Source organism: Bubalus kerabau, chromosome 1 (genome assembly GCF_029407905.1).
Source record: "Bubalus kerabau isolate K-KA32 ecotype Philippines breed swamp buffalo chromosome 1, PCC_UOA_SB_1v2, whole genome shotgun sequence".
In the NCBI taxonomy this organism is placed as follows: Eukaryota; Metazoa; Chordata; class Mammalia; order Artiodactyla; family Bovidae; genus Bubalus; species Bubalus kerabau.
Window position 1 is genome coordinate 41,954,556 of NC_073624.1, and position 17,969 is coordinate 41,972,524.

The following is a 17,969-nucleotide window of genomic DNA, read 5'->3' on the forward strand; positions in this document are numbered from 1 at the left end:
CGACGGTATTAACTGCTTTAAACAATCCAAATAATCCAAACTTTCCTGATCTATGTCACTATTTATTGCAATTCAATAGTCTGACGCACAATCTGTAAGAAAAAACCAAGTACATTTTCGGCCTGTTGTTCTCCTGGTATCCAGACATACACTGTTCACAGGTAAGAATGGAATAACCAGCCTTGACGTCTTGAGTGCTCTTAATTTCTATTGTGCACGCCTTCCAACAGAGTGATTATCCTCATCACAATGAGTGAGAGCAAATTAGTTCATTTTAAAAGTCATTGTTAAAAATAATTCAATCCAATAATGAATTTCTAGATTGATCTCTACATTATGTACTATGAGCTTAGATACATTCCTCATGAATTAAATGTGTAAACAGGAAGAGGAGATGGAAAGGCACAGAATAAGACGAAGTTCATATTTAAACTCTCAGACACAAGTGAGCTCTTTTATGATAAATAATAAATGACTTCCTGAGGTCTTAAATTTTTTATGCCATAAAAATGGGACAAATTAGAAACAATTTTTAAACCTTTAGATTCTGAGCCCTAGTTCTCCCAGTCAACCCTGGACAAAAGCTTGTCAAAATTCAAACATCTGAGATGAACCAATTTGCAAAGTAGAAATAGAAACACAGATGTTGAGAATAAACTCATGGACACCAAGGGGGGAAAGGGGAGGTGGGATGAATTGGGAGATTGGGATTGACATATATACACTACTGACACTATGTTTAAAATAGATAATGAATGAGAACATACTACATTGCTCGGGAACTCCACTCAGTGCTCTGCGGTGACCTAAGTGGGAAGGAAATCTAAAAACAGAGAGGATATATGTACATGTATAACTGATTCACTTTGCTGCACAGCAGAAACACAACACTGTAAAACAACAATACTCCAATAACAAAAAAAATTCTAACGTAGGATCTCTGAGTTGCTTTACCTACAGGGACACTCCAACTGGATGTGGAAGTGGCCTGAAAGGGCCTGCGATTTATAATGATGTGCAACTAAACTTACTTGTATGAGAGAGAATTTGCTTTTGCTTTCAGTAAGTGCAAAAATGTGCAAGGACAAATATTCAAAGCAGGCCTGCAGAGAGTGGGACTCGGGTTGTGGCTGGGGACTGGGAAATAATGGCTGTTTTATTTCTTAACACGTGGTACTTTGTAGTTTTGTAATGTCAACATGTTTTCCAGAAAAATTCATTAAGTGTAAATACAACTGTAACAGGGTAGATTATGTCCCCTTCCTCCAGTGCCCTGGGTGATGACAAGATAAGATAAAAGAAATGATGTTGGTAAACTGGAGGAGAAAAAAGAGTGTAAGCATATATATTGCCCCAAAGTTATGCCCTCCCCCCAAAATTGGTTAATAAATATTAGCAAAAGAAATTTGTGTATGTCTTACACATGCATTGTGGATGCTGACTGCCCTTTCACTTCAGCCCGCGCTTCCTGCCTTCCACAAACACACACACACACACCGTCATCTCCTTGACATCAGTTCCTTTGGTTTGACTTTGGCCACTCTGCTACAGTTGTGTCGGCCTCCCTGCTGCTCTGTAAACTCTCCAGTACTTTCCTGCCTCAGGGCCTTGGCACTTGCTTTCCTACTACTTGAAATAATCCCCCCCAAGCAGCCAAATGGCCCATTCCCTCACTTCCTTTATGTCTCTGCTCAAGTGCCATAACATCTGTGAGGTCGACCCTGACCTCCTCACAGCCCCTACCGGTGGCTGGCACGTAACGACAAATTTTAAGTGGTTAAGTGTAAGCTCCATGTAGGCAAGACCTTCATTCCGTTTACAGCTGTAACCCTGGAAAAAAGTAGATATTCAATCAACATTATGAAAATTAAAGAGGAAGATGTAGTGAGGCTAAAGAGAACATACTCTCCTCTGAGGATAAGCCAGGGTGGATTTTGTATGATTGAGAATCAAACAAAGGGGAAGATAAAAGAAATATTTTCCATGATTCCCAGGACTCAATGTCTATGCTTGTTTATCCAAGCATTTTTCCCCTAGTAATGTATCATATGGACTTATTATCTCAAAATTTAAAGAAATAGTCAGGGATTATAAAATAATTTCAACACATTAATATAGTGAACACATTGTTTGGAAATATTCTAGGTGGAGAGAGTTGGGTTTATTCTGCTGATATTACTACAAACATTTCATCCACCGTTCCTTTTTAGCACAGAAGAATATCCATAAGCAGTAGCTCTATTTTCATAAAATCTTGGTTCTACTGCTTATTGTCATGAGTCAAAGCCCTGAGGATCATGTCCTTAGTAACTGATCATCACATAGAATAAATAGGATTATCCCCACTTCAAGAAGTTACTAACTAGCAGGACAATCTGACTTTCAAGACCTTCCAATGTGTAAGTAGATCAAGAACAGAGAGGCCAGGCCACATAAACACAAGCTAGATGCCAAACCTCTGTCTCCAAGCTCTGAAAGAAGAAAATGTAGAAAGTGCAAGTAGCCTCCAAGAATTGCCAGAGGCTTTAGTTAATGTTTGCAAAGAATTTTCAAGATGAAAGCCATCACAGAAGAGATAAATCTTACTATCACCACAGCTGGACGGCTTTGCTAATGTTTTTCCTGATGCAAGAAAGTGACTTTGAAACAAATTCCATGAAAGAAAAGGACTAATAGCCTTCCAACGGAGAAGTTTCTACTCATTTATCATGTTATCAAAGACACTCTGGGGACAGCCAAGGCTTGCCTGTGTGTGTAGGGCTCTACTGCCATCACGAAGGTGCATCTTTAACATAACGTGACCAAGGTGACAGCCTGTGGGGATGCAACACTCCCTTTAATGAGTTGGGAGGAAGCCAAGAAAAACCCTTCCTGACATACCGGTCCAGCACTCTACTGTATTTGCTCCTGCAGATCAATACCAATATAGCAGGCATGTCAAACCACAAGGAAAGGCCAGACTCTAATAAAACAAATGAATACAATATTGTAAAGTAATTAACCTCCAATTAAAATAAATAAATTTATATTAAAAAAATAAAAAATAAATAAACCCTATATTGACCCTCTAACACTTCATACTGGTATTGACTATGGTCTTTTTATAGGCTTTAGGTATAGTTCACCTTAAAAAAAAAAAAGGTTCTGCATACCAAAATATAAATAGAGTTGCTAACTTTTTATGATTTTATTCATTTATATAACAATAAAATTTAGATAACAAATTATGGAGGTAGCAGCTCTTAGTGTTAGAAACAAGGTATTAAACAAAATAGAAAATAATTTCTGTCCTCATGGGGCTTACTACTCTAATTGGTAAAATCACCAAGTTATATAACTTTTTAGAAACTGGAAGTATAGTGAAGAAAAGTTTAGTGAAAGAGAGATAAGATGTGGAGTAGAGGGTATACGTTTGCATTTTAAACAGAGTAGTTATGGTAGGCTTTACCACGAAGGTGAAATTTGTGCTCATATAAAAAATTAACTCAAAATGGATTAATAACCTAAATATCAGAGCTAAAACTTATGAAACTTTTAGAAGAGAACAAAGTCAGAAATCTTTATGACCTCAAATGTGAGTTTTAGATTTAACACCAAAAGTAATGAATAACAAAAGAAAGCAATCAGACTTCATTAAATTAAAAAAAAATTTGTGCATTAAAGGACATTATTAACAATGTGAAATGAAAACCTAAAGAATGAGAGAAAATATTTCCAAATCATCTATCTGTTGGGAATGTAATATTCTGAATTCTTATAACTCAACATCAAAAATACAACCAAATTAAAAAAAAAAAAAGACCGAAGGACTTGAATAGACATTTCTCCAAAAAAAGATACACAGATGGCCAATAAGCAAATGAAAAGATGTTCATCACTGATCATTAAAGAGATGCAAATCAAAACTATTGGGAGATACTTCTTTATGCCCACCATGCTTTAAACAAAATAATACAAAATCCAATATTATTCAGCCATAAAAGGAACAGAGTATTGATATGCATGAATTTCAAAAATACTATGCAAAGTGAAAGAAGTCAGACATAAATGGTTACATATTATATTTTTGCAGTTATTGTATAATTTATTTCATCCAGAATATGCAAATCCACAGAGACAGAAAGCAGATTAGAGGTTACCAGGGGATGAGGTAGGGAGAGTTGGGAGTTATTACTTAATATGCATGGGTGTTTTTAATGAAGTTATGAAAGAGCTCTGAAATAGAGCAGTGAACTATTCAAGACTGTAAACATACTAAGTACCACAATACTGTATACTTTACAATGGTTATATATGTCATGCAAGTTTCACCTCAAATAAAAAAATAAAGACTTTTTCATCACACTTTTAGGATCACATAGTATGTTTTATATTTTACTTTAAGTTATGTATTAATTTCAATCTTTAATCTATTTGCAACATTTTAGTATTTTTTTAACTTAGCTTTATTGATACAATTTACATACAATAGAATCCACCCATTTTATACGTATATTCTGGTGAGTTTTGGTAAATGTATGAAGTTCAACAACCACAACAGTCAAATTTTATAAAGCATTCAACACCCCAAAAAGTTCCTTCAAAAGTTATGGTCAATCCCCAAACCCAGGTTTTTTGTCATTATAATTCTGCCTTTTCTAGACATACAAAACTCTAGGAAAGGTAAAATTATAATGACAGACATTTCATAAGAATAGAATTAAACAGTATGTGATCTTATATGCCAGGTTCCCTTCACTTAGTATTTGAGGTTCATTTATGTTGATTTATGCATCAGTGCATTATCTGTTCCTTTAAATTTTTTCAATAATTTACTGCATTAAGTTTATCCATTTACAAGGTAAAGTCACTAGATTATTTTTATTTTTCAGTTAGTACAAATTAAGCTTCTATGAATACTTACCTGTAAGACTTTTGTATAGACAGAAGTTTCCATCTCCTTTTACTGATTTTACTGAGTAGAATTGTCTGTTTTTATGTTTAACTTTTTATTAATAATAAACTGCTGAATATTCCCAAAGTGACTGAACCATTTTTACCAGTAATATATGAGGCCTCCAGTTGCTCCCCATTCTTGGCCAACACTTAGTATTGTGAATTTGTTTAATTATAGTTATTCTAGAGGATGTAGAGTAGTTCCCTTTGTGTTTTTAATTTGAATTTCCCTAATGACTAATGATGCAAGCATTTTTTCACATGCTTATTAACCTTTGTATATCTTTTCTTGTGAAGTATCCATTTGTATCTCTTGAACATTTTAAATGAGCTGTTTTTCTTATTATTGAATTTTCACAACTCTTTAAATATCCCAGCAAATATTTTCTCCCAATTTGTAGCTTGCCATTTGATTTAATTAACATTATCGTTTGAGGAACAAAGCTTTTAACCCTAATGATGTCTAATTTACCAACCCTTAAAAAATAATTTACACTTTATGTATCATAAAAATCTTTGTTGAACCCAAATTCACAAAGATCTTCTTCTATTTCCTTTTAGAATCTTTGGTTCTGCTTAACTCTTAAGGAAATGGCAACCCACTCCAGTATTCTTGTCTGGAAAATCTCATGGACAGAGGAGCATGGTGGGCTGCAGTCCACAGGGTCATAAAGAGTCGGGCACGACTGAGTGACTAACACTAACACTTATGATTCACTTAAAAATACTTTCTAAATGTATAGTATGAGGTAAGGATTAATTTGTTATTTCAGTATCTTCTATTTAAAAGACTATCCTTTCCCCATTGAATTACCTTGCTGCTGCTGCTGCTGCTAAGTCGCTTCAGTCACGTCCGACTCTGTGCGACCCCATAGACGGCAGCCCACCAGGCTCCGCCATCCTTGGGACTCTCCAGGCAAGAACACTGGAGTGGGTTGCCATTTCCTTCTCCAATGCATGGAAATGAAAAGTGAAAGTGAAGTCGCTCAGTCGTGTCTGACTCTTAGCCACCCCATGGACTGCAGCCCACCAGGCTCCTCCATCCATGGGATTTTCCAGGCAAGAGTACTGGAGTGGGGTGCCATTGCCTTCTCTGTTGAATTACCTTAGTAACTGTCAAAATTCAATTAATATAATCAAATAATTTATATTATGGTTTACATTGAATTTCAACCCTAATTGTTCTAATATATTATATTAGAATATCATGGAAAAATAAATTTGAGATAAATTTAAATAAATTTGAGATAAATTTAAATAAATTTATCTAAATACAAAAAAAAAATCAATTAAGCTTGTATAAGTGTACTTACACTTTGGAATCTGAATTCTATTCCATTTTCTACTGACTGTTTTTTCCTGACTTTGGGTCATACTATCCTATTTCTTTACATGTCCGGTAATCTGATTAAAAACCATATATAGTATGCCATACACTATGCTGTTTTTGCTGTATGCTCAGTCGCTTAGTAGTGTCTGACTCTTTGCAACCCCATGGATTATAGCCTGCCAGGCTCCTCTGGCCATGAACTCTATTCTGTTCTGCTCTTCTGAAATCTGATGGTTTCTTGTTTTAATATGTGATAAACTTGCCTGGACACAAATTGAAAAATCTGTAGACAGCTGAAATTTTTGCTCATTGGGTTTCTTTCTTTTGCCTGAATCTCTGGGGGAATGTCTTTTGTGCCAGCATATCTTTGAGATCAGCCAATGATTTCAACAGAGATCAAACATAGACAACTCAAGCCAGTGAAAGTTCTACCCTCTGCCACCCAACCTGTATATGGGTTAAATAATTCATTCAAATTTGCAGCAAATAAGTAAGCCTCCCCAGGCTTTCAATTTTGCTGTGCTTTCTAGGGCATCCTATGTGCACTAATTGTTTTCTCAGTCATCCATGAATGTGTGGAGAGTGTATCATCTCAGCCCTTCTATAACTCTCTTGCCTCCAAAATCTCCCCCTTAAATTTTTAGCTGGTCTGCTATTTTCCCAAACAAATCAGTCACCTTCAGCCAGTAAACCTGTGGATTTTTAACATCTGCTCTGGGGGCATAGGAACATCTTCAGACAAGAAACATCTTGCCCAAGGCTGTAGCCATTTTTAATAAGTAAATATTTTCAAGTTCTTTGCCACCTTTGATCATTTTTAAATGTTACAGTTAATAATTTTTCCATATTCCAATATTTTCCCAAGTTTCCAATAACAAAACCATTAATAAAGCTTTGTAGTATTATTTTTTGAAATGAGAATCCCCCAACCAACTCAGGCAGGCATTCATTAATGTAAGTAGAGTCTTAACCATATTTTAAGCACTTATGACTCTGTTATCAATATCTCACTTATCATTACATGAAATAAAACAATTGCATCAAAAAATAGTCAACTGCTGCAGGAAAAAAAAATTTCTCATTTGTGAACATTAAATTTCAGATCTAATTTCTACACAGTTGGTGGAAACAATAAAGTATATAATTAAGATAGCCTTGGTCTCCTAACCCCATTAAAGTCTTCAAAATATACATTACCTTTCTGGAAAATTTTTAAATATAAAGTTTTTTTTTTAGACAGAAGGATAAATTCAATTTAGACCCACATTCTTTTGGGGGAAAAAAGCATTTCTGAGTATAGAGCATCTCTCTTCCAATGCAGTGTTCATTTGAATGTTAAGAAAATTACCTTGAAGGCTGCTAGACAATGAAGACTCAGTAAGGCCATCACGACTGCCAGAAGGATGGTAGCTCCGTTCCGTATGTCCCATATGGTCTCTACCAGAGGAATACTGCCCACCTGCCAGTCATAGCACAGGGTAACAGGTGCAAGCAGAAGCCACACGTTGAAGGCCAAGAGGTAGGAATAAGTAAGGAATCTACAAAGAGAAGAAGAATCACTAAAACACAACTCGAGATCCATGACATTCTGAAAACATTCACTCACCATGCTGCTGCTGCTGCTGCTAAGTCGCTTTAGTCGTGTCCGACTCTGTGAGACCCCATGGACGGCAGCCCATCAGGCTCCCCTGTCCCTGGGATTCTCCAGGCAAGAACACTGGAGTGGGGTGCCATTGCCTTCTCCATCATTCACCATGTTTCTACTGAATAGCCTTTCTATGCTAAAAATGTTATAAAAAGACAAGGTAAATGGAAGGCCATTCATTCATTTAGTCATGAAGTTGACCATTCTGGAATATATCTAACAGCGGCTAGTTACTGTGGTAGCTACTGGCCTTTCAATGATGAAGAAGACAGAGTTTCCATGACCTATTTTTTAAAATTATCATATAAGTACATACATAACAACTGAGGTAAATGGTATAAAAGAAAAGTTTGATGGAAGTATCTGACATGAAATGCTGCCTCGTTGGTTACAATTCCCTGAGTAAGAGACATTTGAATTGTCTCTTTTTAATAATGCCCCAAATCCTGCACTAGATATGCAAATATTAACCATTTAAAATAGAGTGATCCATTTTGAACCATCTCAAAAAATCAAAATATCTGTAGTAGGGAGATAAAGTCTCTCACAAATCAAGGGGTTAACCTTCAAGAGGAGGGACATACAGTTGTCCCTGATAATAAGAATAGCCAGGTGGACCTCAGGAAGGAAAATAATGAATGGAGATATTACTCCTGTTTCCTGGCTGTGTCTAGGCAGTAAGGTAAAGCCGAAGGCATCCTAACTGACCCCCTTCCTTTCTGCACAGAGGAAATGGAATTTATTTAAGTTTGTTCAGTCTACACAAATCATTAAGGAGTGTTCAAGACCTTTGAGAACTGCAGAACCCCAGCATACAGCAAACTCCATCTACATCTCTGCACTAAGGGATGACTGAACCCTCATATGGTTTCTAGCAGCAGAAGGCCACGTCCCCAGGATGACCCCAGCCCCTCCTCTGGCATTAAAATGCCAGCCTGAGAAAGACAGATCATCATTGCCTGGAGAATTTACTTCTTTTCTGGCCAAACCAAAAGACAAAACCTTTCTGACAAAAGGACCCCAACCTTCGTTTCCTAGAGCATTTACTACAAAGCACTTACGACTGGGAGTATGTATCTCCTAGAACTCAGAAGTTGTTCTCAAAGACCCGGGAGTTGTTCCTTTAAAATGTCATCACCAGGAGCATGGGGCCTGGCTCCCAGGGGCCTGGCTCCCAGTCTGCTGGAGGACAGAATCCTAACTATGATAACTGCCAGCCAGCAGACACAGCCTGAATGCACTTAGAGGATCAGTCCGTTGTAATGTTTTACTTCTCTGACTCAGCCAAGCAACAATTTGCAAACCCCTCCCCCACACCATTCTCTCTTTAAAGTACTTAGTCACCTCTGCGCAAATCAGAACGGAACTCAGCTCCTGTCCCGTCAGGAATTACTGAATAAAGTGTGCTCTTACTACTCTAACTCCTGTCCATCTGGGCTCATCTTTAACACTCTATATGGAACTAAACCAAAGACCTAGATAAATCCCTTGGCCTTAAGGAATGTAAAATCCAACAGTGAAAATAAGATATATAGAATTAAAGAGTCATGAGGGCACAGAATGTGAAGAAGAGACCTCCCACACCACCAGGTCCTTTTAGAGGAAATCTTAGATGGGCCAAATCCAATGCTAAGAGTTAGTTCACCTTAAATTTTCAATTAAGTAGCTTTGGATTAAAATACCCTTCCCAGGCCTTCCCAGCGTATCTCCTTTCCTTCCCTCCTCTTGTTCCAAGGTTGGCAGTGGAAAAATCATTAACAATGATCAGGATAGGCTCACTGATGGGGGTTATTCACTGCCTTCACTGTCAAACCCCAGCAGAGAAATGCATCAGATGTTTCAGTGGTGTTTCAAAACTCTCCTCTCTGTTGTTATTTTAAATAAAATATTAAGGCACAGACAGTGCAGTATAAGGGACTTCCCTGGTGGCTGAATGGTAAAGAAGCCACTTGCCAATCCAGGAAACGTGCATTCGATCCCTGGGTTGGGAAGATCTCCTGGAAAAGGAAATGGCAACTCACTCCAGTATTCTTGCCTGAGAAATTCCATGGAGAGAGGAGCCTGGTGGGTTACAGTCCATGTGGTTTGATGAAGTCCATGCTTAGTAATTTAACAAAAATAAAAACAAAAAAGTCACCATATCCTTTTTACATTTGGGCCTATGAAAATGCCAACTCCATAGAAAGATGATTGGGTCACTTAAGGCTTCTTTTCATAGAGATTCTAAGCTGATGTTATTTACTTCTTAGCTCAGTAAAGATTCTTCACAACTTGTGCTTTAAAGCAGAATGTTCAACCACCAAACTTAGCAGGAAAATTATGCAGCTCTGTCACTCAATTACAATATGGCTATTAATAAATTACTTTAAAAAACAGGATCTCCTTCTTGATGTAATAGATCTGGGCAAAGATTATCAATGGCTGCTGAAATTATTAGATGAAAAGTTGATGGGGTATTTTATAATGGATGATCTGGCTATATCAGGTGCCAGGAACTTATTAAATAATTTTAAAATCACAGAAAGGGAAACTAACATCTTGATGCCCTCCTGATGGATTATGCACATCACCATCTATAAGATGGTCTTGCCAAATAAAAAAGAAAATTAAACTTAAATCTAATCAAGCCCTGTATTACTAGTTTATATCAAATACAGAAAACACCAGAACATGTTAAATAATACCACAAGGAAGCAACACACTAAATTCAGAGTGTTACAGAACAAATGATGGCGGTGTCTTCAACAAACACATTGCAGTGGCAAAGAAAACACGAGAGAGAGCACAAATGAATCAAAAGACTTAAGAGACATATCAAACAAATGCAGATTTTGTTTAACTGTGAATTCAAACAAACTGCTCTTAAAAAAAACTGCTTATGAGACGGACAAAATTGAAATGTGGACTAGAGAGGCTAATAGGGAATCATTGTTAATTTGTAAGTGTGGAGACAGTACTGCAGTTCTATTCTTTAAAGGTTCTTGTCTTTTAGAAATACACATAAAATATACACATTTAAAACAACATGAGGACTTGGATTTGCTTCAGAATTATAGACTAAAACAAGGGGGAAGAATTGGGTGGGAATATGAATGAAATAAGATTAGTCATGAACTATTATTGCTGAAACCGGATAATGGGCACGTGCGATGGCACCCCATTCCAGTACTCTTGCCTGGAAAATCCCATGGACGGAGGGGCCTGGTGGGCTGCCGTCCATGGGATCGCTAAGAGTCGGACACGACTGAGTGACTTCACTTTCACTTTTCACTTTCATGCATTGGAGAAGGAAATGGCAACCCACTCCAGTGTTCTTGCCTGGAGAATCCCAGAGACAGCAGGGCCTGGTGGGCTGCCGTCTATGGGGTCGCACAGGGTCGGACACGACTGAAGCGACTTAGCAGCAGCAGCAGATTCTTTACACTATTTTCTCTCCTTTTGTACTTACTTAATATTTTCAAATAAAAATGAATTTTAAGTAGTGGTAAAGGTAACAGAATTACCACAGGAATGCTTTCTTATATTTGGTTGCAGCTTGACTATGGAGTAGATGCAAATGCTATGCAGAAACTTTAATATTCAGGCCACATTTTGACATTGCCCTACAAGTTGTGTTCAGTCTCTTATATTTTCTAGATTTGCAATACCATGACAACAGAGGATGAGATGGCTGGATGGCATCACTGACTCAATGCACATGAGTTTGAGTAAACTCCGGGAGTTCATGATGGACAGGGGGCGTGCTCTGATTTATGGGGTCACAAAGAGTCAGACACGACTGAGCGATTGAACTGAACTGAACTGAACTAAATGATAAAAAACAAACACTAAGGATAACATTTTTCAAAAGTTACAATTTCAATATAGTTACTTATATTTCTTTAATGCTCAATTTTGACTTTTTATACAGATTATAACAAAAATAGATTTAAAAATAAAAGCAAATCATGGAACTAAAAAAAAAAAACTTTCCTTTCTTGTAATACTAGGAAGGTCAAAACCATTAACTTGACTCAAGACTATTAACTTAACCCTTCTTTATTTTTGTTAGGTATAGTTGGTTTATAACAATATATTAGTTTCAAGTGTACAGCACAGTGATTCTAAATTTTTGTGGATTATACTCCATTAAAAGTTATTATAAAATATTGGCTATAGTCCCTGTTCTATACAATGTATCCTTGCCGCTTATTTATTTTACACATAGTAGTTTGTACCCAGAGAAGGCAATGGCACCCCACTACAGTATTCTTGACTGGAAAATCCCATGGACGGAGGAGCCTGCTGGGCTACAGTCCATGGGGTCGTGAAGAGTCGGACACGACTGAGAGACTTCACTTTCCCTTTTCACTTTCATGTATTGGAGAAGGAAATGGGAATCCACTTCAGTGTTCTTGCCTGGAGAATCCCAGGGACAGGGGAGCCTGGTGGGCTGCTGTCTATGGGGTCGCATAGAGTCGAACATGACTGATGCGACTTAGCAGCAGCAGCAGCAGCAGTTTGTACCTAATTTTCTACCCTTAAATTGCCCCTCCCCTTCCATCTCCCTACTGGCAACCATTAGTTTGCTCTCTACGTTTGTGAGTCTGCTTCATTCTACTTGATGTTCTACTTTATTTATTAGGTTTCACATATAAGTGATGACATTCAGTATTTGTTTTCCTTTGTCTGACATTTCACTAAGCATAGTACCCTCCAGGCCCATCTAATCAGTTGTGAAATGAAATTTTGTTCTTTTTTACGACTAATATGACAGTGTAGCTATATGCACTAAGTGTGTGCACGCTAAGTCACTTCAGTTCAGTTCAGTTCAGTTGCTCAGTCATGTCCGACTCTGCGACCCCATGAATCGCAGCACGCCAGGCCTCCCTGTCCATCACTAACTCCCGGAGTTCACTCAAACTCACGTCCATTGAGTCAGTGATGCCATCCAGCCATCTCATTCTCTGTGGTCCCCTTCTCCTCCTGCCCCCAATCCCTCCCAGCATCAGAGTCTTTTCCAATGAGTCAACTCTTCACATGGGGTGGCCAAAGTACTGGAGTTTCAGCTTTAGCATCATTCCTTCCAAAGAAATCCCAGGGCTAATCTCCTTCAGAATGGACTGGTTGGATCTCCTTGCAGTCCAAGGGACTCTCAAGAGTCTTCTCCAACACCACAGCTCAAAAGCATCAATTCTTCGGCGCTCAGCCTTCTTCACAGTCCTACTCTTACATCCATACATGACTACTGGAAAAACCATAGCCTTGACTAGACGGACCTTTGTTGGCAAACTAATGTCTCTGCTTTTGAATATGCTATCTAGGTTGGTCATAACTTTCCTTCCAAGGAGTAAGCGTCTTTTAATTTCATGGCTGCAATCACCATCTGCAGTGATTTTGGATCCCAGAAAAATAAAGTCTGACACTGTTCCCACTGTTTCCCCATCTATTTCCCATGAAGTGATGGGACCAGATGCCATGAATTTCATTTTCTGAATGTTGAGCTTTAAACCAACTTTTTCACTTTCCACTTTCACTTTCATCAAGAGGCTTTTGAGTTCCTCTTCACTTTCTGCCATAAGGGTGGTGTCATCTGCATATCTGAGGTTATTGATATTTCTCCCAGCAATCTTGATTCCAGCTTGTGTTTCTTCCAGTCCAGCGTTTCTCATGATGTACTCTGCATAGAAGTTAAATAAGCAGGGTGATAATATACAGCCTTCATGTACTCCTTTTCCTATTTGGAACCAGTCTGTTGTTCCATGTCCAGTTTTAACTGTTGCTTCCTGACCTGCATACAGATTTCTCAAGAGGCAGGTCAGGTGGTCTGGTATTCCCATCTCTTGAAGAATTTTCCACAGATTATTGTGATCCACACAGTCAAAGGCTTTGGCATAGTCAATAAAGCAGAAAGAGATATTTTTCTGGAACTCTCTTGCTTTTTCCATGATCCAGTGGATGTTGGCAATTTGATCTCTGGTTCCTCTGCCTTTTCTAAAACCAGCTTGAACATCAGGAAGTTCACGGTTCACATATTGCTGAAGCCTGGCTTGGAGAATTTTGAACATTACTTTACTAGCGTGTTAGATGACTGCAATTGTGTGGTAGTTTGAGCATTCTTTGGCATTGCCTTTCTTTGGGATTGGAATGAAAACTGACCTTTTCCAGTCCTGTGGCCACTGCTGAGTTTTCCAAGTTTGCTGGCATATTGAGTGCAGCAGTTTCATGGCATCATCGTTCAGGATTTGAAATAGCTCAATTGGAATTCCATCACCTTCACTAGCTTTGTTCGTAGTGATGCTTTCTAAGGCCCACTTGACTTCACATTCTAGGATGTCTGGCTCTAGGTCAGTGATCACATCATCGTGATTATCTGGGTCATGAAGATCTATTTTGTACAGTTCTTCTGTGTATTCTTGCCACCTCTTCTTAATATCTTTTGCTTCTGTTAGGTCCATACCATTTCTGTCCTTTATTGAGTCCATCTTTGCATGAAATATTCCCTTGGTATCTCTAATTTTCTTGAAGAGATCTCTAGTCTTTCCCATTCTGTTGTTTTCTCTATTTCTTTGCATTGATCGCTGAGGAAGGCTTTCTTATCTCTTCTTGCTATTCTTTGGAACTCTGCATTCAGATGCTAATTTAGTCATGTATTTTCATTGATAAGCCAGGAATGAATGAAAGATGTTTCAGGATGAAATATATGAAAAGGAAGGTGAGGCCAGTGGGGAACTGGCATCAAACAGCACCTAATGAAACTAGTGCTCCTTAAATATAAATCTTCTTTTTTATAAAAAAAAAAAAAAAGTTAGAGTGCTCTGCCTGACCTGCCTCTTGAGAAACCTGTATGCAGGTCAGGAAGCAATGGTTAGAACTGGACATGGAACAACAGACTGGTTCCAAATAGGAAAATGAATACGTCAAGGCTGTATATTGTCACCTTGCTTATTTAACTTAAATGCAGAGTACATCATGAGAAACTCTGGGCTGGAGGGAGCACAAGCTAGAATCAAGATTGCCAGGAGAAATATCAATAACCTCAGATATGCAGATGACACCACCCTTATGGCACAAAGCGAAGAAGAACTAAAGAGCCTCTTGATGAAAGTGCAAGAGGAGAGTGAAAAAGTTGGCTTAAAGCTCAACATTCAGAAAAACGAAGATCATGGCATCTGGTCCCATCACTTCATGGGAAATAGATGGAGAAACAGTGGATGGCTTTATTTTTCTGGGCTCCAAAATCACTGCAGATGGTGATTGCAGCCATGAAATTAAAAGACGCTTATTCCTTGGAAGGAAAGTTATGACCAACCTACATAGCATATTCAAAAGCAGAGACATTACTTTGCCAACAAAGTTCCGTCTAGTCAAGGCTATGGTTTTTCCAGTAGTCATGTATGGATGTGAGAGGTGGACTATAAAGAAAGCTGAGCACCAAAGAATTGATGCTTTTGAATTGTGGTGTTGGAGAAGACTCTTGAGAATTCCTTGGACTGCAAGGAGATCCAGCCAGTCCATCCTAAAGGAGACCAGTCCTGGGTGTTCATTGGAAGGACTGATGTTGAAGCTGAAACTCCAATACTTTGGCCACCTGATGCGAAGAGCTGACTCATTTGAAAAGACCCTGATGCTGGGAAAGATTGAGGGCAGGAGGAGAAGGGGACGACAGAAAAGAGATGGTTGGATGGCATTACCAACTCAATGGACATGGGTTTGGGTGGACTCTGGGAGTTAGTGATGGACAGGGAGGCCTGGCCATGCTGCAGTTCATGGGGTCGCAAAGAGTTGGACACGACTGAGCGACTGAACTGAACTGAAGTGCAAAAAATATACATAGAATCTATTCTTTGTCTTTGAAGAAACCTTTTGGCAAAGAAATATCATGAGCCTAACATATTTCCCTGTTCTAGTAAGATGCCTGTGACAGGTACATTTGAAAAAATCATACACTGCAAGCAGAAATGTACAGCACTTGCTTGTTTTATATAAAATTTTCTGCTCAAAGGATCCTTTTTCTTTTATTTATGAAATCCTCCATCATTTCATAAATACAGGTCACTGGGTCCACTGTATGCACAGTGCATCTTCTCAGTTAATGCACGAGCTAACACTGTCTAAATAGCTGAGGTGTAAACCACAGTACCTCCACAATAGAGTACCCCATCTTTCTCTGACTCTGCCTCTGCCCTCCAGATTTTGGTGATCTGTCCTACCCCTCCCCAGACTGTCCCTTACTTTCATCCTCATAATTCCTCTATTCCACTGATGCTTCAAAAGGGTCTTCACAGTTTCATTGTGGAGAAATAATGACAGGCCTTTGTAGGCAAAACCTGCTTATTACCATCATTAGCATCTTTTCCTGCTTATAATCTTCTCCAGGACGAGCCAAAGAAAGCCATTTCCTGAACTAAGTTCTCAATGAATAGGAGACACTCACGCGAATTCAATAAATGTTGAATAATTACTCTGGGCACTTTTAGCGGTACTGAAGGGTAATCAGAGCTAGCCCCTGTCCTCCACATGGACAGCATCAGTGGTGAGAAGACATGTACACATTACATGGTTGGGAAATAGTGAAATACACACATCGAATTTCAGTGGAGTTCTAAGAAATGTAATTAAAAACAGAGGATTAAGGAATGCCCTCCTATAATCTACGCAGAACTTAAATAGGTGGAAAGACAGAAGACAGAGAATCAAGGCAGGACCACAAACAAAAATGGTTGCAAATTGTAAATGAATATGACTTTCTGAGGACAGTTAAAAATATGGGTAAACTAGAAAGTGTTAGGTGTTCAGTCATGTCCAACTCTTTGGGACCCCATGGACTGTAGCCCATCAGGCTCCTCTGTCCATGGAATTCTCCAGGCAAGAATACTGAAGTGGGTAGCTATTCCCTTCTCCAGGGGATCTTCCCAACCCAGGGATCGAAACCAGGTCTCCTGCACTGCAAGCAGATTCTTTACCATCTGAGCCATCAAGGAAGCCCATGAGTAAACTAGAATATAGGATTAAAATGAATAATATAAAAATGATAAACTGCCTCTGCTAAAATGAAAAATGTTATGAAAAATACTTATGTTGAGTGTTGGTGGGGATGTGGGAAAACTCGGGTTTTGAAACAGTACTGTGAATTGGTTAAACCACGTTGGAGAAGTTCAGGCAGTTTCATGAAAGTAAAATAAATGCCTACTTTATGATCTAGCAATTCTACTAAGTTTATTCCAACAGCAATATACATATATTTTAAGCAAAAGACATATACAACATGTTCGCAGCAGTACTATTATTATTTTTAAATTTTATTGAAGTATAGTTGATTTACATTTCAGGTGTACATCAAACTGATTTGATGTATATATATTTACACATACATATATTAAGCAAGAGAATTCCAGAAAAACATCTATTTCTGCTTTATTGACTATGCCAAAGCCTTTGACTGTGTGGATCACAATAAACTGTGGAAAATTCTGAAAGAGATGGGAATACCAGACCACCTGATCTGCCTCTTGAGAAATTTGTATGCAGGTCAGGAAGCAACAGTTAGAACTGGACATGGAACAACAGACTGGTTCCAAATAGGAAAAGGAGTTCGTCAAGGCTGTATATTGTCACCCTGTTTATTTAACTTCTATGCAGAGTACATCATGAGAAATGCTGGGCTGGAAGAAGCACAAGCTGGAATCAAGATTGCCGGGAGAAATATCAATAACCTCAGATATGAAGATGACACCACCCTTATGGCAGAAAGTGAAGAGGAACTCAAAAGCCTCTTGATGAAAGTGAAAGTGGAGAGTGAAAAAGTTGGCTTAAAGCTCAACATTCAGAAAACGAAGATCATGGCATCCTGGGAAATAGATGGGGAAACAGTGGGAACAGTGTCAGACTTTATTTTTCTGGGATCCAAAATCACTGCAGATGGTGACTGCAGCCATGAAATTAAAAGACGCTTACTCCTTGGAAGGAAAGTTATGACCAACCTAGATAGCATATTCAAAAGCAGAGACATTACTTTGCCAACAAAGGTCTATCTAGTCAAGGCTATGGTTTTTCCAGTGGCCAGGTATGGATGTGAGA

At 38.4% G+C, this 17,969-nt stretch overlaps 1 protein-coding gene across 2 annotated transcripts in view; it reads right to left on the minus strand.

The window, feature by feature from the left end:
- Nucleotides 1-17,969, minus strand: part of TMTC1 (transmembrane O-mannosyltransferase targeting cadherins 1) — a 305,981-nt gene that overhangs the window by 137,205 nt on the left and 150,807 nt on the right. For both annotated transcript variants that reach the window (XM_055572983.1, XM_055572975.1), the window contains exon 8: nt 7,614-7,803. In XM_055572983.1, the coding sequence (XP_055428958.1) occupies nt 7,614-7,803 (190 nt within the window). The remainder of the gene's footprint in view (nt 1-7,613; nt 7,804-17,969) is intronic.